Here is a 24,158-nt window from a genome sequence, read left to right on the forward strand (position 1 = left end):
TATACTCTGTATTTCTACTTGTAAGTTCAGGCTTCCATATTCCTTTCTACACATTTTCCCACACTGCAAATCACCTTCACCAACTGGTGTCATATCCTGAGTTCTCAGATCTCTTTGTTCCTTCACCCCATTTTGCTTTATATTGCCTCGTTTGCCCACATCACATTTGCTGCATTTAAACTTCATCTGAAACAGGAGCAGTAAAAATCGACGTTTCGGGCAAAAGCCCTTACTGCTCCTCGGATGCTGCCTGACCTGCTGAGCTCTTCCAGCACCACTAATCCAGAATCTGGTTTCCAGCATCTGCAGTCATTGTTTTTACCTTCATTTGAAACAGGCCTACCTATTTCCCAGACATAGTCTTACTTAGGTCTACCAATTTTCTCACAATTCAATACATTTGCAAGTTTTCTTTCTAATTTTGTTCTGAAAATTCTGAAGCTGTATCTTGAACAGCAAAGTACAAGTCATTAGTACAGATCAAGAAAAGCAGCAGCAAGTACCAATAGTTGGGGCTCACCACTGCTTCCTCATTCCAAGAAACATTTACTCCAGATCTCCGATGCCCCTTTCTTTATTGCTCACCCCTGATACTTTTACTACTCATGGTTGAGATTCATGAGAAATGTTGCTATCTGTAAATTTGTAGGTAAGCAAACACAAAAACAAACTGGGGTTCACTTCAATCAGCTAGCCTCCAATAAGTATGTCTGCGAAATGGGCCCACGTAAAAGAGGCAAACCAGATTATTCAAGGGAATTTGTTGTGCTTTTGTCCCTGGCATCCACAAAGTGTAAAGACCACTTATTTGGGCAGTGCATTAAAAAACGATTAAAGTACTATTTTAAACAAGGAAAAAATGAAAGAAGATGTTGCAGTTTTAAAAATGAGTTACTGGAACTCATTGAGAGCTGTATCCACAATTGTTGTCTCTTTCAAGGAGTGGGTGATAATGTTAGATGCATCTGCTCTGCGGCCGTGTGTTTTGGACAATTTTGCCTTGAGATAGTGCTTTGTTGAGTTTCTCAATCAGGACAAGTTACATGTGTTCAGGAATGCTCAGGATTGTAACATCTTGATCAGTTCCTGGCAAGTTTGTTTGAACAAAGCATCTAGCATGCCAAAATACAGCATCTAAACATCTCCCTCTCTATCCTATGGGGTGAAGTAACAGAAAATCTCCTGGTAGCTATTTCACACCCTCAATTTCCCTGTAAACATCTCTATGTTGAAAGGAAGAGGAAAAACCACCTTCAGAGATACTGAAAGGGGAAATTTTCAGCTAGTGAAAGAACAATTGTGAATCGTTGTGTATACAACTTTTGTGTCCTCAAAGAATCAAAATGTACTAAAGAAAAACAACTCATCAACATCTGCAATATGAACTACCATAACTATGTCAATGATCTTTTCATTCCTTCCCTGTTGGTTACAGTTTTCCAAAAAAATCCTTGGATTCTGAAGTACTGCCAAAGGATTAGAAAACTGCCAATGTGATTCCCAAATTCAAAACAGGAGGGAGGCAAAGAGCAGGTAATTAGGTCAATTAGCCTAATATCTATTGTTGGGAAAGTACTGAAATCAATTTGTAAGGAATAGCAGAATATTTGGAAAATCAGAACGTAATCAATCAGAATCAGCATGGCTTCACGAAAGGGAAATAATGTCTGACTAATTTATTAGAGTTTTTCAAATAAGTCTTAACCAGAGTGAACAGAGGGGAACCAGTGGAAATGTTGCACTTGGATTTCCAGAAGGCATTCGACAAAGAACCTCAAAACATATAACAGGGCGAATGTGAGAACTGCTGATGCTGGAGATTATAGTCAAAGATTAGAGTATGCTGGAAAAGCACAGCATGTCAGGCAGCATCGAAGGAGCTGGAAAATTGACGTTTCAGACAAAAGCCCTTCATCAGGAAAGATGATAAAGGGCTTTTGCTCGAAACATCAATTTTCCTGCTCCTTGGATGCTGCCTGATCTGCTATGCTTTTTCAACACCATTTCAATCTTGATTCAAAACATATAACAGCCCAGTGCTGACCATAGTATGTCGACATTGATAGGGAATTGGCTAATGAGCAGGAAACAGCGAGTAAGGGTAAGACGTTGGTGACCCATGATCAATGGGGTTCCACAGGGAACAGTACTGGGGCTGCAATATAAACTAATGGTTACAATATAAATTAATGACTTGGAGGAAGGAAGCAAATATACTGTAGCCAAAATTTATAGTTGACAAAAAAGACAAGATTACGACAGGAAAACAAATGGTTTACAAAGAAATATCAATACGTTAAATAAGTGGACAATAAGTTTGAGGAGCAGAATGTGGGGAAACAGGAAGCTGTTTGTTCTGGATGGGAGAATAAAGAAATAGAATATTATTTAAATGGAGAAAAACCGCAGAAAGCTGCAACACAAAAGGTACTTGGTAGTACTCCTGCACAAAAACATAGAACACTAGCCCACAGATGCTACAGATAATCAAGGCAACAAATGGAATATTGGCCCTTATTTCAAGGGGATTGGAGTATAAGAGTAGTGAAGTCTTAGTGCGATTGTACAAAGTGCTGGTGAGACCATATTTGGAGTACTGTGAGCAGTTTTGGTCCCCTTATTGAAGAAAAGATATCATTTCACGGGAGGTATTCAGAGAAGGTTCACTAGGATGATTCCTGTTGTGGAGGGACTGTTTCATGAGCAAAAGTTAACAGACTTGGACTCTATTCATTGGAATTTAGAAGAATCGAGAGGTGACCTCATTCGGACATACGGGAGTCTTAAGGGGCTCGACAGAGTAAATGCTGAGAGGATGTTTTCCCTCATGACTGAGTCTAGAACCAGAGCACATAAACTGATGTCCTTAATTCTGAAGTTAAGACTGAGATGAGGAAGAGTTTCTTCTCAGTCGGTTGAGGGCCTTTGGTACTCGTTGCCACAGAGAGCAGTGGGGACAGAATCCTTTGTATACTTAGGCTGAGATAAATAGATTCTTGATCAGTAGGGGAATCAATGGTTAAGAGAAAGGGCAGGAAAGTATATGTAAAGAGTGTCAGATCAGCCATGATTCTACTAAATGAGGGGTCCAATCCTACTCCTGTTCCCTTTCTCTTATTCAGTCAGTGAAATTTAATTTATAGAGTCATAGTCATAGAGATGTACAGCACGGAAATAGTCCATGCCGACCAGATATCCCAACCCAATCTAGTCCCATCTGCCAGCACCTGGCCCACATTCCTCCAAACCCTTCCTGTTCATATACCCATCCAGATGCCTTTTAAATGTTGCAATTGTACCAGCCTCCACCACTTCCTCTGGCAGCTCATTCCATACACGTACCACCCTCTGTGTGAAAAAGTTGCCTCTTAGGTCTCTTTTATATCTTTCCCCTCTCACCTTAAACCTATGCCCTCTAGTCTGGGCTCCCCCACCCCAGGGAAAAGACTTTGTCTATTTATCCTATCCATACCCCTCATGATTTTATAAACCTCTATAAGGTCACCCCTCAGCCTCCGATGCTCCAGGGAAAACAGCCCCAGCCTATTCAACATTTCCCTTTAGTTCAAGTCCTCCAACCGTGGCAACATCCTTGTAAATCTTTTCTGAACCCTTTCAAGTTTCACAACATCTTTCCAATAGGAAGGAGACCAGAATTGCATGCAAATTTCAACAGTAACCTAACCAATTTAAAAGCATTTTGTTTTGTGATATTAAAATGAGTGTATCAAACATCCCAAATCTCTTCCTGAGGGTGAAGGGGAAGGGGGAGGGGCAAAAAGCAGGGAAAATAGAAGCCAGATGAAAAGACAAAAAAAACTACCAAACCATGATTACAAGGAATGAAAATGATGAACCAAACAGTTTTGAAAGAGAAGATGCAAGCTTAGAAAGGAAATAATAAAGAACAGAGCCACTGCAAACAGCAAGAGGAGCACATAAAGGAAACTAAAGAGAGAATTAATGTGGATTGAGTTCATTGAGGTATGTGGAGGGCAAATACTGGACAGTCCAGCCATTTTTCCACAGATTAAAAACTATAATAGAGCTCAGGCTCCTTCTGAAAAAATCTCACTTTAGAATACCTAATCCCAACAAGAGGATCCTTCCCTTCCAACAAATTAACTAATCAGTACATAGAACAGCAGGTCGCTATGTTCCAGGACCTCTTAACTACATAGAGTCCTGAATCATAGTTTGATCATTGTTTGCAGAACTATGTTCTATTTCAATACCCAACAAACAAAAGTAGCACCTGATCAGACCTCAGCATGAGTCAAAACATCAATTATCTTAAAGAAATTGCAAATTATGCTTTCTTTCTCTAGCTGTGCCTACTGTGTTGTTCAAAAAGCTTTAATTTTATTTCTTGATAAAATGCAAGCTAAAAATTTTCTTAATCCTATTGCTAGTCTTAATTCAGTTTTACTTGCTTTCCAGTTTTCTTGCATGAAGCACAACATATTTTCACCTGCTCTTGCTTTGGTACTATATACAAATTACTTAAGCATCTGTAAATTTGAAGATTTGACTAACAATCATCATCGATTGTTCTCCATCTTAAGAATCATAGATTCCCTACAGGGCAGAAAGATGTCATCCGACCCATTGCGAGTCCACAATGATGCTCCAAAGAGCATATGACCCAGTGCCACCCTATCTCTGTAACCCCACATTTACCATGACCAATCTACCTGACCTGCACATCTATGGACTAAGGGAGAAAACCACAGCAACTCATGCAGGCACAGGGAGAATGTGCAAACTCCACAGACTGTCACCCAAGGCTGGAATCAAACCTGGGTCTCTGGTACAGTGAGGCAGCAGTGTGAACCACACAGTCAGACTTTTGAAAGTTCACAAGCGTAAAATCCTGAGGTCTAGCATTAATGAAAATTTAAGGGAATGCTTCAGACATTCATAATTGATATAGGCACAGTTGTTGTCTATTTCAATTAGGAAATTTAATAAAACAGGAAACTTTGTGATTTTCAAACAGCCAATGCAATATGCGTTTAACCCAGTAGAATGACTTTCCTATGAATTTAAGTGCGCAAGAGAAAGCATCACATCAAATAAAAGAAGCCTTTCAGCTCCTCAGTTACATAAGAATTATTTTAATAATAGTTTACTTCTTTACCTATGAAAGTCACACCAGCACTTTTAAAAAGGAGTGTAATAATCCTACCTTTGCTAGACGGCTCATTTGATCTTCGGATACATTGCTGCTAGTTCTGCCTGCTGTCTTAGTAGGCTCAGACCCATCTGCTTCCACATTTGGCCAAACTTTCAAGTCATGCATGCCTTGTCGAAACATGCTGAAAATTAACAACACAAGAGGAAGCACATTACTGGCAAATTTAATTGAATTAGGTCATCCATAGCACATAATTCAAGCATCAAACCAAACAGCAATGTCTGATGATTAAATTCAAAGACAGCCATTGATAGTCACGAGAAAATCTACTGAATCCTGAGAAGCTCATTTAGTAAACAGTCACACGACCGAGTTACCAAACATAAATGAAACAAAAGAAGGGAGAAATATTCAATAGCCAAAATAAGCAATAAATGCAACAAAAAGTTAGAGAATAAATATGATTATTTCAATAACCATAATAAAGAAACCTGAATAATTCAATAACTTCAAAGTCAGAAGTTGATAACACACGACAAATGGAATCAAGTGAAAACTTTATGAATTCCATTTAGCTATTTTCTGCACATAGCATATATAATAATTTTTGGAACAGAATAAAGTGGGATGATCCCAAAATTAACTTTGGTGAATAGAAAAACAATGACATCACAAGCAGTAAAGACAATTTCCAGACCGAAGCTCTCTGCAAATACCTGATCAAAAGATTAACCAGGGTTGCGTTTAAATAATACAGAACATTCTTCACCAATTCTCCCAGACAGAAATAATTAATCATTGTTTGTGTCAAAAATTAATTTTTTTAAAGCTTCTAACAGCTGCTCTAATTTTCCACATTGCGTTTTTTAAAATTCATTCATGGGATGTGGAGTTGCTAGCTTTTCCTTTCAACAAAGAGTTTATAGAGAGCAGTTTACAAGGAAATGTTCATGAGGACAGCTGTCAGATGATTTTTTTGTTGTTTTATTAATCATCCTTAAATTGTCTTTGAGGTAGTGGGGAGCTGCTTCTTTGTGGCAGCTCACGTTTTGTAGGTACATGTACAAAGCTGTTAGGGCGGGAGCTCCAGGAACTTGATCCAGCAAGACTGAAGCAACAGCAATACAGTTCCAAGTTCGGATGGTGACATATTTTGGGGGCAGCATGGTGGCTCAGTGGTTAGCACTGCTGCCTCAGAGCACCAGAGTCCCAGGTTCGATTCCAGCCTCAGGCGATTGTCTGTGTGGAGTTTGCACATTCTCATGTCTGCGTGGGTTTCCTCCCATAGTCCAAAGATGTGCAGGGCAGGTGAACTGGCCATGCTAAATTGCCCACAGGTTAGGTGCGTTAGTCAGAGGGAAATGGGTCTGGGTGGGTTACTCTTCGGAGGGTCAATGTGGACTTGTTGGGCCGAAGGCCTGTTTCCACACTGTAGAGAATCTAACATTTGCTGCCCTTATCCTTCTAGGTGGTAGAGGTCTCAGGTTTGGAAGGTTCTAAGGAGACCTGGTGAGTTGTTGCAGTGAATCTTTAGATAGTACACATTGCTACTGCGCATTACTGATTCAGGGAGTGAATGTTGAAAGTGTTAATAGAGTTGGGAGAAAATGAGGACTGCAGAACGTCGATTCTCCTGCTCCTTTGATGCTGCCTGACCTGCTGCGCTTTTCCAGCAACACATTTTTAAGTGTTAATAGAGTTGCCAGTCAAGCAGGTTGCTTTGTTCTGTTTGGTGCTGAGTTTCTTCAGAGATGTTGGAATTGCACTCAAAGGCAAAGGGGAGAGCAATCCATCACAAATTTGACTTATTTCCTGTACATGCTGGACAGACTGTGTGGAGTTAGCAAAGAGTCACTCACCAAAGAATGCCCAATTTTCAACCTACTCTTGAAGTGATATATTATTGCAGTTATACAGGGTCATGGTGAGCCACATCTTGTGTGTGCAGTTTTGATCTTCTAGTCTGAGGAAGGACATGCTTGGTATTGAGGGAGTCCAGTGAAGATTCGCCAGACTGATTCCCAGGATGGTAGAACTGATATATGAAGAAAGACTGGATCAACTGGACTTGTATTCACTGGAATTTGGAAGAATGGGGGTCACTCAGAGTTGTGAACCTTTGCAAGTCTCTACCACAGAAAGCTGTTGGGGCCAGTTTGTTAGATATATTCAAGAGGGAGCTAAATTTGGTCCTCATTGCTAATGGGATCAAGAGATGTGGAAAGAAAGCGGGATGTGATATTGAAATTGCATGATCAGCCATGATCATATTAAATGGTGGTGCAGATTCGTAGGTCCTCATCCTGCACCAGTTTTCTATGTTTTTATAGTATTTAGGCTGATTCAGTTCAATTTCTGATTAATGATAATCTCGGGATGTTGATACTGAGAGATTCAAATAAAGTAATGTTATTGTTTGTCAAGGGGTTCTGGTTAGATTTTCTCTTATTAGAGTCAGTGCCAGAGGTCGACAGAGTGGTTAAGATCGAGTTTGCCATGCTTGCACTCATTGCTCAGGTGTTCATGTTGAGACTGCATAGGATGTTGGTGAGGTCTTTTCTTGATTTTATTAAATTGGAAAGGGTTCAGAAAAAAAATTTACCAAGATGTTGCTGGGAATGGAGGATTCAAGTTATAAAAATAGGATGGAACATTTTCCACTGGAGCATAGGTTGAAGGTTGACCTTAGCGAAGTTTATAAAATTATGAGGGGCAGAGGTAAGGTAGATAGGAAAGGTCTTTCCCCTAGGGTGGGGGAAGTTCAAAACGAGACGTATGTTTTAAGGTGACAGGAGAACATTTTAGAAAGGACATGAGGGGCAACTTTTTTTTTAAACACAGACTGGTTTGTGTGTGGAATGAACTGCCAGAGGAAGTGGTGGATGCAGGTACAGTTACAACATTTAAAAGGCATTTGGATAAGTTCATGAACAGGCAGATTTGGAGGGATATGGGCCAAATGCACCAAGTGGTACTAGTTGGACCAAAGTGTTCGTTTCCAAGCTTTTTCACAAGCATGACTCGTGATGCAAATGTTTACTTGCACTTTACAACCCAATCTGGGATGTTGTGCGGGTCTTGGTACATTTGAACACAAACTGCTTCAGTATCTGAGGAGTTGCAAATGGTGCTGAACATTGTAGAATCAGAGAACGTCCCCATAATTGATGTTATGATGGAGGGAAGGTCATTGATGAAGCAGCAAAAAATGGTTAGGCATAGAACATTACATTAAGGAATTCCTGCAGAAAGAGATAGCCTGTGGCTGAGATTATTAACTTTCAACAATCAAAGCACTGCATTGTTTGAAATCTATCCCATTCAGCACAGTGGTGGTACCACATGTGACAATAAAGATTTATCCTCAATGTGAAGGCAGAACTTGGCTTCCACAATGGTTGTGTAGTGGTCACTCAAACAGCCTCATGGACAGATGTTTCAGTGACAGGTAGATTGTGAGAATAAGGTCAAGCGCCATTTTCCCCTCTTGTTGTCTCTCTTCCTGTTACAAGCCCAGTCTACTAGCTATGTTCTTTAGGTCTCAGCCACTATGCTCTGTAGTAATGATACCCAGCCATTTTGGTGATGAATATCAACGTCCTCCAATCAGAGTATATTCTGCATCCTAAATTGTGTCTGCCAAGTGGCATTCAAAGGGAAAACTGATTCATCAGCTGAGGGGGGTGATAGTTGGTAGATTCCTTACTAATGTCTGATCTGATGCCATGACACTGCATGGTGTCTGCAGTCAATGTTAAGGACTATCAGGGAAACTCCTTCCTACCTGTATACCATAATATTGACACTCCTGGTCAGTCTGTCCTGTCAGTGGTAAAGGGCATAACCAGGGATTGCAATTGTAGTGTCTGGGACATTGCCTGTCAAGTATAATTCTGAGAGGTTAACTATTGTTGTTAACCAGGCTATTGCTTGTGGGATGAAAAGGGTTTTTAAGTTTGTATTTTAAACTAGTAGCTTGGTCTGTGTCTATCAAGGATTTAATAATCAACGAGACAAGTCTTTTCAAAACGATGATTTTAATTTACTATGTGTAAGAAAGCAAATAATTGAAGGCCTCCAGGAGTGTTAACAGAAGTTTACTTATTTTGATAGGGTTTATGACAGGAGAGAAATAAAACATTAAGCCATTAGCTTAGCAGATGTTACAATGTGCATGCTTTTAAATTAGTTAAAACCTTTTGAATTCAATTTGAAGAAAACTTGATTGAAGTTACAAGCAACAATAGTTTCTCCTAAAAAAAACAGGAGTTTGTTCAGAGCAGTCAAGGAAATACTGCTCCTCAGATGCTGCATGAACTGCTGTGCACTTCCTACACCATTAATCCAGAATCTGGTTTCCAGCATCTGCAGTCATTGTTTTTACCAAGGAAATAAAATAGCCTCAGCGTAATGGTTTCAGTTTGTGAAACTTTCAGACCGTAACTATTTGATTAGAAATCAGCACTGGTTATTAAAAGCTGAAAAGTCTAACATCTCAGTTATGACAGTCAAAGAAAAAGACTTCACAGCACACACAACTGGAACTGAAAAAGAGCAAGAAATTCAGTCTACAGATTTCATATAGAAGGAAAAATTCTCTGGATTTTGATTCACTGTAAAGTGATAGTGTTGGGGGAGTAGATGGGATTTTGTTTGGCTGGGCATTTGAAATATTTTAAACTGTGTTCTAAACATAGATAGATGGACAGCCGGTTTTGTTTCAATTTGCTTTCTTTTGCATGATAAACTTCAGTTGATTTTAAAACCATCTCTGCAGCCTGGCCTGCTTATGTTTAATTGACGCCAGCAGCATGAGCTCAGTTTCTGTCAGATGAAGGCACCAAGAAGGCCCACCTTCTCAGCCTTAGTGGAGGCTTGGTGACCTTCAGGTCAACTCTACCTCCTCTCTAATGAGAGCCAATGGCCCTCTGGGACTGTAGTGCTGTTCACTATTCACAGTGGAAAAGAAAATCTACTGGCACTACAACAACTGGTGGCCAACTAACTTTATATGAATTTAATTGATTCATCACTTGTGCAAACTTGTGTATAAAACCTAGAATCTAATTTGTGTAAATACCTTCTCCTTCTGAAATCATTTAAAAAAGGTTGATGTACTTATATTGCTAGATAATATCAGAACACATACATGTACTGGCCCAAAACCATCTCTCCAATTGGAGGCCTTTCAGCATCTTATACCTCCACTCTTGATAAACATATCACCACTCAAGTTTACTTATCATTATTCCCAAATATACCTAATATTTCTCAAAACTGAATTGCACCCACCACAATTCCACATCCACCGGACCATCCCCAGTCCAGATCAACACACAAAATAGTCCATCCAAGTATCTCAAAGAACAAAGTGAGTTCTCAGTACTGATCCCAAGTGCTAACAAGGCCGTCATCCCAGAAATAAAAATCTTTTATTTTTCCATCCAATAATTACATAAGATCTAATTTTCAAAGTATTTCACAAGCCTCCAAGCATCATTTAAAAAATTATAATACATGTAACAAATTCTTCAAAATAAAATAATTCACTCTTGTTCGACAAGGTTACATATAAGATGGCCTGGTTAGCAAGGTTAGATCACATGGAATCCAGGGAGAGCTAGCCACTTGGATACAAAACTGGCTTAACATTAGGAGACAGAGGGTGATGGTGGAGAGTTGCTTTTTGAACTGGAGGATTGCGACCAGCGGTGTGCTGCAAGGATCAGTACTGGGTCCACTAACTTCTGTCAACAAAAGTAATGTATAAAAATATAGGAGAAATGGTTAATAAGTTTGTAGATAACACCAAAATTGATGGTATAGTCGAAAGTGAAGAAGGTTATCCCAGATATCAACAGGACCTTGATACGATGGATTGATGGGCCAAGGACTGGCAGATAGAATTTATTTTACATAAATGTGAGGTGTTGCATTTTGACAAAGCAAATCATGGCAGGACTTACACAATTAATGGTAAAGTCTTGAAGAGAGTTGCCGAACAAAGAGTCCTTAGGAGTCAGTTTCTTGAAGGTGGAGTCAAACATAGATAGGATAGAGAAGGCAGCTTTTGTTACACTTGCCTTTATTGATCAGTGAATTGAGTATAGAAGTTGGGAAGTGATGTAGCAGCTGTACAGGACATTAGTTAGGCCACTTTTGGAATACTGTATCCAATTCTGATCTCCCTACTATAGCAAGATTGTTGTGAAATTTGAAAGGGTTCAGAAGAAATTACAAGATGTTGCCAGGGTTTGGCAAGTTTGAGCTAGAGAGAGAGGCTGAGCTGTTTTCCCTGGAGCATCAGAAGCTGAGGGGTCACCTTATAGACAGTTATAATATCATCAGAGGCATGGATAGGATAAATAGCCAAGGTCTTTTCTGCAGGATAGGGGAGTCCAAAACTAGAGGGCGTAGGTTTAAGGTGAGAGGGAAAAGATTTAAAAAGGGACCTAAGGGGTGACTTTTTCACAGAGGGTGATGTGTATATAAAATGAGCTGCCAGAAAAAGTGGTGGAGGCTGGTACAATTATACCATTTAAAATGCATTCGGATGGATACATGAATAGGATAGGTTTAGAAGGATATGGGCCAATTGCTGGCAAGTGGTGCTAGATTAATTTAGGAAACCTGATCTGCATAGGCAAGTTGAACCTAAGGGTCTGTTTCCATGCTGTACAATTCTATAACTCTATTGCTCTTTGTAAGTGCATTTGGACTGTCAACATTCAGCTGACACCTCTCCAGGCATTTACTAACTTGATCCCATTTTATTCAAGACGAGATAAATCATTTCTTCATCAAGGTTTTAACATCATCTAATAATATTCTCATGTGCAGGCTGTATTAAAGTCAATCTTAACTCATTTTGAGTTGAAGAAAACAAGTTTAAAAAAATGTTTTCTTCAAAACAACAACCTAATCCATATATTTATTGGAGAACTGAAGAGACTAATAGCCAATGTAAAGACAAACAAAAGTGCATGTTTCATTCACTGTTGAAGGTGCAAAAATCACTACCAAACTCTCAAACACATTAATGCTCCAGAGAACAATCAATGGTATCCTCAACTGAACAGTTAAAATGCAAGGAGGTCTGAACTATATATAAATTATATATCAACATATGTAAACAGAGATAAATTTAGACAGAGGCACTGGAGGTCACTCACATGACAATTCACATGATATTGAGTCACGTCTTTGCTTTAGATGGCAGAGTTCCTTCTCAAAAGTGTTTTCTGCTTCCTCGTCAAATCTGGGTTTTGAGAGATCTTGCTCCACATAGTTTCCTTACAGCCAACCAAGTATCCAAATTTTGTTTATAAGTATCATGTACAATTAATGCCACTGTTGCTAACTTTTAAATGAATCTATTTACAATTCCGAATACTGATGAATGCCTCATTAATTCTAAAGCTTTGATTACCACATTTAACAAAATAAAAAACATCTGAAGCTTTTTACTCTACTAAAGGAGGCATGGTGGCTCAGTGGTTAGCACTGCTGTCTCACAGCGCCAGGAACACGGGTTCAATTTCAGCCTCAGGCAACTGTCTGTGTGGAGTTTGCACATTCTCCCCATATCTGTGTGGGTTTCCTCCGGGTGCTCCAGTTTCCTCCCACAATCCAAAGATGTGCAGGTTAGGTGAATTGGCCATGCTAAGTTGCCCTGGAGTGTTCAGGAATGTGTAGGTTAGGTGCATTAGTCAGGGGTAAAAAGTAGAGTAGTAGGGTTGGGGAATGGGTCTGGATGGGTTACTCTTCAGAGAGTTAGTGTGGATTTGTTGGGCCTGCTTCAATACTGTAGGGATTCTATTCTATTCTAATCATATGCTTTGTAGCTGAAATTTTATGCATGCCATAAAAATCTCACCTAATATTGCAGTGAGTCATTGAGCCAGAGATATTTTTAAAAATATATTCATTAAAATGGGTCAGCATTTATTGCCTGTCCCTAGTTGCCCTTGAGAAGGTGGTGGTGAGCTGCCTTATTGAACTGTAGTTCACCTGCTGAAGGTTACCCCTCAATGCCATTATGGTGGAAATTCCAGGAGTTTGACCCAGTGACAGTGAAGGAACGGCGATATATTTCCAAGTCAGGATGGTGAGTGACTTGGAAGGGAATTTGAAGGTGATGGTGTTCCCACGTATCTGCTGCCCTTGTGCTTCTAGATAGAAATGGTTGTGGGTTTAGAAGGTGGTGTCTGAGGATCTTTGGTGAATTTCTGCAGTGCATCTTGTAGATAGTACACACTGCTGCTACTGAGTGATGGAGGGATTGAATGCTTGTTTATGATGCCAATCAAGCAGGCTGCTTTGTCCTGGATGGTGTTAACCTTCTTGAGTGTAGTTGGGTTGCACCCATCTGGACAAGTGGGGAGTATTCAATCACACTCTGGACTTGTACCTAGTAGATGGTGAACAGACTGTGAGGAGTCAGGAAGTGAGCTATTCACCGCAGTAACCCTAGCCTCTGACCTGCTGTAGTAGCCAATGTTTATGTGGTGAGTCCAGTTGTGTTTCTGATCAATGATAACGCCCAGGATGTTGATAGTGAGGGATTCATTAACACCATTGAATATCAAAGGGTGGTGGTTAGATTGTCTCTTATTGGTGATGGTCATAGCTTAGCATTTGTGTTGCATAAATGTTACTTGCCACTTGTCAGCCCAAGCTTAGATATTGTCCAGATCTTGTTGCATTTGAACATGGACTGCAACTGCTTGTGAATGGTGCTGAACATTTATGGAAGCATCAGCAAAATCCTCATTTCTGATCTTATGATGGAGGGAACATCATTAATGAAGCAGCTGAAGTTGGTTGAGCCTAGGACACTACCCTGAGAGATGTCCTGGAATTGAGATGACTGACCTCCACTAACCATGACCGTTTTCCTAAGTATCAGGTATGACTCTAACCAGTGGAGAGTATGTCCCTTGATGCCAATTGATTCTAGTTTTGCTAGGGCTCCCTGATGCCACACTCAGTAAAAAAACAGCCTTGATATCAACTGCTCTTACTCTCACTTCACCTCTGGAATTCATTTGTCCATTTTGAACCAAAGCTGTAATAAGGTCAGGAGATGACTGGGCACCACTGAGCAGGTTATTGCTGAGCAGATGCTGGTAGATAGCACTATTGATCACACCTCCCATCACTTTACTGATGATCGATAAGTAGACTGAAGGGGCGATAATTGGCCGGATTGGATTTGTCCTGCTTTTTATGTACAGGACATACCTGGGCAATTTTCAACATCGTCAGGTAGATGCTAGTGATGTAACTGGACTATTGCAAGAATATTGTCAGGGCCTGTGCACTACTCAGTGCCTCCAACCGTTTCAGCCTATGTTTAAAACAAGTGTTAAAGTCACATGAGCAGACAGTTCATCTTACCCATATTTTCCAAAAAGACTAACAGTAGTTCCTCCAATCGGGACAGCTTTTCCAGGTCCGTAAACATCCCAGATTGTGAGAGCAACCTGAGCATTCCGTGGTAAATCTGGATATTTCACAGGTAATTTTAACCATTCATTCCAGCTGCAAAATACCAAGGAAGTATTTTTAACCTAAAGAAACTAAATCTTATAAATAAGTTTTGTATAATTTGACCAATAACTTTTCATTTTATCTGTTTAATAATTTATGTTTCCACTATTAAATTTAGTTTCTTTTTGAAAAATGCTTAAATAATTTGCAAAAACTGAAAATAAATGAAAACAGAAAGAAGGCAAGAGATTAAAAAAAAATTGGATAAAAGCCTTGAGCCACTAACATTGCTGTTTAAAAGTTTGTTATGGTTATTTATTTCTAACACTTTATTAAAAAGGTGATAATTAACACCATGAAATGCTGGAGCCTTTCAGCTGCAACACTCAACTTTAAAAACTGTAAAACAACAAAAAGAAATTCACACCATTTAATGACAAATTAATTCCTTGGTAATCGTATTGTCATGAAACCAATCACAGAGTGATTTTTCTGCTTTTTTAAAATTCATTCACAGGATGAGGGAGTCACTTGCCAGGCCTGCATTTATTGCTCAGAGGGCAGTTGAGAGTCAACTTAACTGCTGTGCGTCTGGTGTCACATGAACACCAGACCAGGTGAGGCTGGCAGATTTCCCTCCGTAAAAGGACATTAGTGAAACAGATGGCTTTTTCCTAACAATCAACAATGAATTCATGGTTATCATTCGAATCTTAATTTGAGATATTTTACTGAGTTCAAGTTCCACCATCTGACATGGTGGCATTTGAACCTGGCACCCTAGAACATTACCTGGAGCTCTGCATTAACAGGTAAATGATAATACCACTAAGCCGACACCTCCCATGTAAGTGTAGCCAAAAACCAAGATCACAAGATTTAACATTCATGATAATATGATTTCAATAAACATCATGGAAAAACTCCCAAAAGGATAAAAACTGAATATCTGAAATAAAACCACAAAATGTTGGCAACATTCAGCAAGTCAACCACAACCTTGAGCTCCAAACGTTTCCTCAAAACTAGAAAAGGGAAGGGAGAGGGTCTTCAATAGTAAAAGTTCTGAAAATAATTGACCAAACTAAAGAAAAAGAAATGCAGAAGCATAATGCATACGGCAAGTATTAATATAAATCATGGCTGAAAATGGGGAGACAGTGGCATAATGGTAATGTCACTAAGCGAGTAATCCAGAGCCCTAGGTTAATGATCTGGATGCATGGGTTCAAACCAAACCATGCCAGATGGTCACATTTGAATTGCTTGCAACCTGGAATTACATATAATTTAATGGCAACATGTAATCATTGATGTAAAAATTCATCTGATTAACTAATGTCATTTGAGGAGGAAATCTGTCACCCTTATCTGGTTTGACTTATATGTGACTCCAGTTCCATGTCAATGCAGTAGACTGTTAATTACCTGCTGTGTTGGCCAATCAAATCACTCAGTTGCATCAAGATATCATAAAAGGAAATTAAACAGAGTTGACATCCAGTGGCACACAGTGCAAACTTGCATGAACTAAAACTTATTTGATAGAGAGGAGAATAACAATTGTTTTCAAATGCAATTTATTTGGAACCATGCAAAACTATTAACATGACGATTAATCTCTGGCTGTTCTTAGCAATGTAGTCGATAGCTTTCTTCTTGAAATGCTAATTTTATTAACATGTTGTCAAAGTGCAATTCATTTGCTACTCCATTTCCTTTCTGTCCCTCTACCAAATACACTGATCAGAAATAACTTATGTTTTCAAACTGTATTTGCACTCTGAAATGGCTGAAGTTATTTCAATTGCTCCCAACCCGTTATTTGACCATTATTTTCCAGGTCTGTGTCCAGTGGTGGAACCACACTAACCAACTAATCCATTAAATTAAAATATGGAATTTTATTTTAGAAACAAACATAGTTTTGTTCAGCCAATTTCTTACTTTCGCTTTGCTGACCAAAAATACTTTCTTCCAGATTCTGTCTGTACTTGTTAAAAACTGGCAGGTTCTAAACTGAAGAAAGTAATTTGAATCCCCCTCTATAATGCATAATTATTTGAAAAGATAAAATTGTTTCCAACTCACTGAGCTATTTTAGTCAGGATTCTGCAATTTATCTTTTAAGCAAACAGCAAAATGTTGAGTTAAACATGAAGATTAAGGGTTAAAATTATAATGAAAGTTAAAAAGCTGGCATTCATTTTATATGAAATATTCTAGAAGCTGATAAAGACCTAATACTTTGTCAAGACAACTAAGAAAAAATATCCAAGCCACCATCACAAATCTCAACAGCAAGATATACTTACTTCCATCTTGTGCTGAAAGCTTTATAAGACGTCTGAACAGGAAGAGCCAAAGGTTTTCCTTCTGCAAATACTTGCCCCGTCACATAGAGATCAGAGCAAGTTTCCTGGTACAAGCCTGAAAATTTAAGCAATGGATCTTCCAGAAGGGCTGTATAGCTTTTTTGCTCCCGTTTGCCTTCCAAGCTTCCACTGCATTAAGAGAAAGACACGAGATAATATCGGAAAATATCAGCACATTATGCGGCATTCACAAAGAAAGGTTAGCAATCTAAAAATTGTGCTTTATTATCTAAGTGAAAATATTTCAGTTGCATATCTATTCTACTTCTCATGTACAATTACTAAAATCTTCATTGTTCAGAATACCAATAATTTTTAAAAAAAACTTTAAGTGATGCATTACATAGTCACACATTCTATACTTTAATGAAAGAGTATTGATTACAACCAAGTACCATGTCAGTAATTTAAAGCAATGAGTCTACTTTATAACGAGAAGTTCCTTTTAACTTCTACTAATGTACATGAAGTCCTATTGAAACTAAAGTGCACATTTTCCTGCAGGGCTAACTCCAAGTAGTTCTTCATCAGTTTCAAACTCCGAATAGTCACCAATGAATGGAAAATAATGATATTTTGAACCTTAATAGTTTAGTTAAAACACTGTTTATATTGTCAGTCCAGAGTTGAACATCTCAACTTGCAAACAGGCAGACCTTGTTCGAGCAAAGCAAAACACTAAATCACAATGAATGTTTGCATAAGGAAATGTGAAGTTCAAATATTTCTGAAACCCATTCTTCACTAATATTGTTCATACTAATGAGAAGCCCAAATAATGAGACTACTACTACTGGATGATCTCCTACTGCTTGATAAAATTCAGTCTACACTCTGGTCAGTGTCATTAAACTTAAATTACACTGCCATTGGGATGTCAAAAGTGACACGTCAACCACAGTCTCTATGTCAGTACTTTGATTTGTACTATTGAATTCCTCTCAGAAATTAAAAGAAGCATAAGGACTTATAAATAAGGGTAATTCTATCCACATCTCCTAAAACAGGCACAATCATTTACACATAGTTTCAGGCACTACACAATTATCAATACAATGTGAATCTGTAGTAACTCAGGCTGCAGAAAACAAATGTAATACAAAATTCATGATTAATCAATTGTTTTTTTTAAAAAAAACATGATCTATTGTAAAGCAATTAGCAAATCATTGTTTCAAAGAAAAATACAGAAAACAATCAGTAATGTGATCATTGCACGTGAATGGTATTGCAAAGCAAAGGAGTGTCATAATTCAACCAAGCAGGTTAATTATTAAGGAGGTAAAAACAATGACTGCAGATGCTGGAAACCAGATTCTGGATTAGTGGAAGAGCACAGCAGTTCAGGCAGCATCCAAGGAGCAGCGAAATCGACGTTTCGGGCAAAAGCCGGATTCCTGATGAAGGGCTTTTGCCCGAAACGTCGATTTCGTTGCTCCTAGGATGCTGCCTGAACTGCAAGGTTAATTATTAAACTAAGTATTTCAGACTCATGACGGCAGGTGGAAACTGTGGGTTACTATTGACCAGAAACTGAACTGGTCTAGTCATGAATAGCAGGTTGGAGGCTAGGAATCCTACAGCAAGTAACTCACCTCCTAACTCTCCAAAGCCTGTTCACCATCTACAAGGCATAAGCCAGGGGTGCATTGGAATACTCCCTACTTGTCGGATGAATTCAACTCCAACAACACTCAAAACCCTGAAATCCAGGACAAAGCGGTTTGCTTAACTGGCACCTCATGTACAAATATTCATTCCATCCACCACTGATATTTGGTAGCAGTCATGTATTTCATCTATAAGGTGCATTCGAAGAACACAGCAAGACAACTCACCTGGAAAATGGGAAGCCTTCAGAAATGAGATAACAAACATCCAGAGAAAGTGTATTCCTGTCAGGGTGGAAGGGAAGGCTGGTAGGTATAGGGAATGCTGGATGACTAAAGAAATTGAGGGTTTGGCTAAGAAAAAGAAGGAAGCATATGTCAGGATAGATTGGGTGAATCCTTAGAAGAGTATAAAGAAAGTAGGAGTATACTTAAGAGGAAAATCAGGAGTGCAAAGCAGGGACATAAGATAGCTTTGGTAATTAGAATTAAGGAGAATCCAAAGGGTTTTTACAAATATATTAAGGACAAAAGGGTAACTAGGGAGAGAATAGGGCCCCTCAAAGATCAGCAAGGCGGCCTTTGTGAGGAGCCACAAAAAAATGGGAGAGATACTAAATGAATATTTTGCATCAATATTTACTGTGGAAAAGGATATGGAAGATATAGACTGTAAGGAAATAGATGGTGACATCTTGCAAAATGTCCAGATTACAGAGGAGGAAGTGCTGGATGTCTTGAAACGGTTAAAGGTGGATAAATCCCCAGGGCCTGATCAGGTGTACCCGAGAACTCTGTGGGAAGCTAGAGAAGTGATTGCTGGGCCTCTTGCTGAGATATTTGTATCATCGATAGTCATAGGTGAGGTGCCAGAAGACTGGAGGTTGGCAAACGTGGTGCCACTGTTTAAGAAGGGCGGTAAAGACAAGCCAGGGAACTACAGACCGGTGAGCCTGACCTCGGTGGTGGGCCAGTTGTTGGAGGGAATAGAGAGGGACAGGATGTACATGTATTTGGAAAGCAATGTCTGATTCGGGATAGTCAACATGGCTTTGAGCGTGGGAAATCATGTCTCACAAACTTGATTGAGTTTTTTGAAGAAGTAACAAAGAAGATTGATGAGGGCAGAGCAGTAGATGTGATCTATATGGACTTCAGTAAGGCGTTCGACAAGGTTCCCCATAAAAGACTGATTAGCAAGGTTAGATCTCATGGAATACAGGAGAACTAGCCATTTGGATACAGAACTGGCTCAAAGATAGAAGACAGAGGGGGGGGGGGGGGGGGGGGGTGGAGGGTTGTTTATCAGATTGGAGGCCTGTGACCAGTGGAGTGCCACAAGGATAGGTGCTGGGCCCTATACTTTTTGTCATTTACATAAATGATTTGAATGCGAGCATAAGAGGTACAGTTAGTAAGTTTGCAGATGACACCAAAATTGGAGGTGTAGTGGACAGCGAAGAGGGTTACCTCAGATTACAACAGGATCTGGACCAGATGGGCCAATGGGCTGAGACGTGGCAGATTGAGTTTAATTCAGATAAATGCGAGGTGCTGCATTTTGGGAAAGCAAATGTTAGCAGGACTTATACACTTAATGGTAAGGTCCGAGGGAGTGTTGCTGAACAAAGGGACCTTGGAGTGCAGGTTCATAGCTCCTTGAAAATGGAGTTGCAGATAGGATAGTGAAGAAGGCATTTCGTATGCTTTCCTTTATTGGTCAGCGTATTGAGTACAGGAGTTGGGAGGTCATGTTGCGGCTCTACAGGACATTGGTTAGGCCACTGTTGGAATATTGCATGCAATTCTGGTCTCCTTCCTATCAGAAATCTGTTGTGAAACTTGAAAGGGTTCAGAAAAGATTTACAAGGATGTTGCCAGGGTTGGAGGATCTCAGCTATAGGGAGGGGCTGAAAAGGCTGGGGCTGTTTTCCCTGGAGCGTCGGAGGCTGAGGGGTGACCTTATAGAGGTTTACAAAATTATGAGGGGCACGGATAGGATAAATAGACAAAGTCTTTTCCCTGGGATCGGGGAGTCTAGAACTAGAGGGCATAGGTTTAGGATGAGAGGGGAAAGATATAAAAGAGACCCAAGGGGCAACGTTTTCACACAGAGGGTGGTACATGTATGGAAGGAGCTGCCAGAGGATGTGGTGGAGGCTGGTACAATTGCAACATTTAAGAGGCATTTGGATGGTGAAATCCCTGGGGTCGAAGTGTTCCGAGACAGAAGATGAGGCGTTCTTCCTCCAGGCATCGGGTGGTGAGGGAGCAGCAGTGGAGGAGGCCCAGGACCTGCATGTCCTCGGCAGAGTGGGAGGGGGAGTTGAAATGTTGGGCCACAGGGCGGTGGGGTTGATTGGTGCAAGTGTCCTGGAGATGTTCCCTAAAGCGCTCTGCTAGGTTGCGTCCAGTCTCCCCAATGTAGAGGAGACCGCATCGCGAGCAACGGATACAATAAATGATATTGGTGGACGTGCAGGTAAAACTTTGATGGATGTGGAAGACCTCTTTAGGGCCTTGGATGGAGATGAGGGAGGAGGTGTGGGCGCAGGTTTTGTAAATCCTGCGGTGGCAGGGGAGGGTGCCAGGACGGGAGGGTGGGTTGTTGGGGGGGCGTGGACCTGACCAGGTAGTCACGGAGGAAACTGTCTTTGCGGAAGGCGGAAAGGGGTGGGGAGGGAAATATATCCCTGGTGGTGGGGTCTTTTTGGAAGTGACAGAAATATCGTCGGATGATTTGGTTTATGTGAAGGTTGGTAGGTGGAAGGTGAGCACCAGGGGTGTTCTGTCCTTGTTACGGTTGGAGGGGTGGGGTCTGAGGGCGGAGGTGCGGGATGTGGACGAGATGCATTGGAGGGCATCTTTAACCACATGGGAAGGGAAATTGCGGTCTCTAAAGAAGGAGGCCATCTGGTGTTTTCTGTGGTGGAACTGGTCCTCCTGGGAGCACATACGGCGGAGGCGGAGGAATTGGGAATACGGGATTGCATTTTTGCAGGAGGTAGGGTGGGAAGAGGTGTAATCCAGGTAGCTGTGGGAGCCGGTGGGTTTGTAAAAAATGTCAGTATCAAGTCGGTCGTCATTAATGGAGGTGGAGAGGTCCAGGAAGGGGAGGGAGGTGTCAGAGATGGTCCAGGTGAATTTAAGGTTGGGGTGGAATGTGTTGGAGAAGTTGATGAATTGCTCAACCTCATTGCGGGAGCACGAGGTGGCACCAATGCAGTCATCAATGTAGTGGAGGAGGAAGTGGGGAGTGGTGCCAGTGTAACTACGGAAGATGGACAGTTCTACATAGCCAACAAAGACAGGCATAGCTGGGGCCCATACAGGTTCCCATGGCTACCCCTTTGGTTTGGAGGAAGTGGGAGGATTCGAAGGAGAAATTGTTAAGGGTGAGGACCAGTTCAGCCAAACGAATGAGAGTGTCAGTGGCAGCGTATTGTTGGGGACGTCAGGAGAGGAAGAAACGGAGGGCTTGGAGGGCCTGGTCATGGCAGATGGAGGTGGAGAGGGATTGGATGTCCATGGTGAAGATGAGGCATTGGGGGCTGGGGAAACGGAAGTCATGGAGGAGGTGGAGGGCATGGGTGGTGTCTCGATCATATGTGGGGAGTTCCTGGACTAGAGGGGGTAGGGCAGTGTCAAGGTAGGTGGAGATGAGTTCGGTGGGGCAGCAGCAGGCTGAGACAATGGGTCGGCCAGGGTGGTCAGGCTTGTGGATCTTGGGAAGGAGGTAGAACCAGGCAGTGCGGGGTTCCCGGACTATGAGGTTGGAAGCTGTGGGTGGGAGATCTCCTGAGGTGATGAGGTTCTTTATGGTCTGGGAGATGACAGTTTGGTGATGGGGGGGGGGGGTCATGGTCGAGGGGTGCAGTAGGAGGACGTGTCTTCGAATTGTTGTCTAGCTTCAGCGGTGTAGAGGTCAGTGCGCCAAACTACCACTGCACCCCCTTTATCTGCTGGTTTGATGGTGAGATTGGGATTGGAGCAGAGGGAGTGGAGGGCTGCGCGTTGTGAGGGTGAGAGGTGGGAGTGGGGGGTAGACAGGTTGAGGAAGTTAATGTCTCAGCGGCAGTTGAAAATGAAGAGGTTGAGGGTGGGTAATAGGCCAGCATGGAGTGTCCAGGTGGTTGGAGTGTGTTGGAGGCAGGCAAAGGGGTCCTCGGAAGGTGAATGGGAGTCCTGATTGTAAAAGTAAGCTCGGAGGCGGAGGCAGCGGAAGAAGTGTTCGACGTCACGGCGTGTATTAAATTCATTGACGCGTGGGTGAAGGGGGATAAACGTGAGGCCTTTGCTGAGCACTGATCGTTCGTCCACAGTGAGGGGGAGGTCAGGGTGACTGGTGAAAATACAGCAGGGCTGGGATCTAGGAACTGGAGTAGGTGTGGAGCTGGCGTTGAGGGGGGGGGGCAGAGCCTGTAACTGGAGTGGGCGTGGTGGTAGGGGGAATGGGGGTGGAGTCATGAGCAGGGGTGGTGTTCCCCTCAGGGTTCTGGGGGCAGGGATGGTGACAGTGGGATCTGTGGGGGGCATGTCTTAACTGTATCGAAACCATCAATGATTCTGCAATGATTGCATAAACAAATCATGTTACAAAGACAATAATGCCCTATTGTATCACAAGATGTGTAAAAGTATCTTGACATGTGCTCTAGGTGGAGAGAAGAATCGCAGCTGACCACTGTGCTGGTGGGTGTCTTTCTCTCCCGGAGCTCCGGCATTTCCTTGTATAATACACTCCGTCATTGAACCCTGACTGTGACTCTGAGGCTGGTGATATTTCCCACAACAATTGGCGCTGCGAGCCTGGTTCTTATTACTGATGCCCTGGTCAAAGGCCACAATCGGGAGAGTGAGGGGGGGGGTGCACGTTACCAAGGAAGGGAGCATGGACATTGAGTAATCATGATACCCTGTCAGTCCGCAGTAGAACGACAGAGTTTGAATAGGAGAAAAGTCCCACTGGTAGACAGCACACCTTGCTAGGAGGCTGCTATGGCCGTACAGACGGTGCTGGGACAGTGTTAAGGGACAGGCAGTACACGTAGACTCACCTGCCACAGGGTTCCACAACAGCCCCACTATATTTCACAGTGTGATGACCAACATTATGAAGAGAGTAGATTTACCAGAGGGTAGCACTGCCCTCCCATGTGTAGATGATATCCTAATTGCCTCGGAATCCAGGCCAGGACACAAGGAAACTTTATGTCTAGCATTGCAGGAATCAGCAACTGCAGGGTTAAATGTCAGCCCTAGAAAGGCACAAATTGGCAAAACACCAGTCTTATACCTGGAACACCTTATATCCCAGGGACTCAAAGAACTGCCCAACGACCATAAGAAAGCAATCCAACAGATGCCATGACCTGCCACTTTTAGGGGAGTCAGGAAGGTCATGGGGCTATTCAACTACAGTCGGAGCTTTATTCCCGAGTTCACAAAATTGGCTGAACCGATCCAGAGATTAATTAAAGGAGGCAAGCCTTAGAATCTGTAACCTGGGGGTCAGAACAGGAGGAGGCAAACAGTCAGCTTAAA

At 41.4% G+C, this 24,158-nt stretch overlaps 1 protein-coding gene across 1 annotated transcript in view; it reads right to left on the reverse strand.

Annotated features, from left to right (window-relative positions):
- Positions 1-24,158, reverse strand: part of pik3c3 (phosphatidylinositol 3-kinase, catalytic subunit type 3) — a 117,879-nt gene that overhangs the window by 88,740 nt on the left and 4,981 nt on the right. Inside the window, exons 2-4 of the mRNA XM_043686708.2 lie at positions 16,945-17,133; positions 14,537-14,680; positions 5,189-5,318 (exon numbers count right to left, since the gene is read on the reverse strand). Coding sequence (XP_043542643.1) covers positions 5,189-5,318; positions 14,537-14,680; positions 16,945-17,133 — 463 coding nt within the window. The remainder of the gene's footprint in view (positions 1-5,188; positions 5,319-14,536; positions 14,681-16,944; positions 17,134-24,158) is intronic.

The sequence above is a fragment of the Chiloscyllium plagiosum genome, unplaced genomic scaffold, assembly GCF_037043375.1.
Source record: "Chiloscyllium plagiosum isolate Xiang-an unplaced genomic scaffold, Cpla_swu_hap1 HiC_scaffold_1, whole genome shotgun sequence".
In the NCBI taxonomy this organism is placed as follows: Eukaryota; Metazoa; Chordata; class Chondrichthyes; order Orectolobiformes; family Hemiscylliidae; genus Chiloscyllium; species Chiloscyllium plagiosum.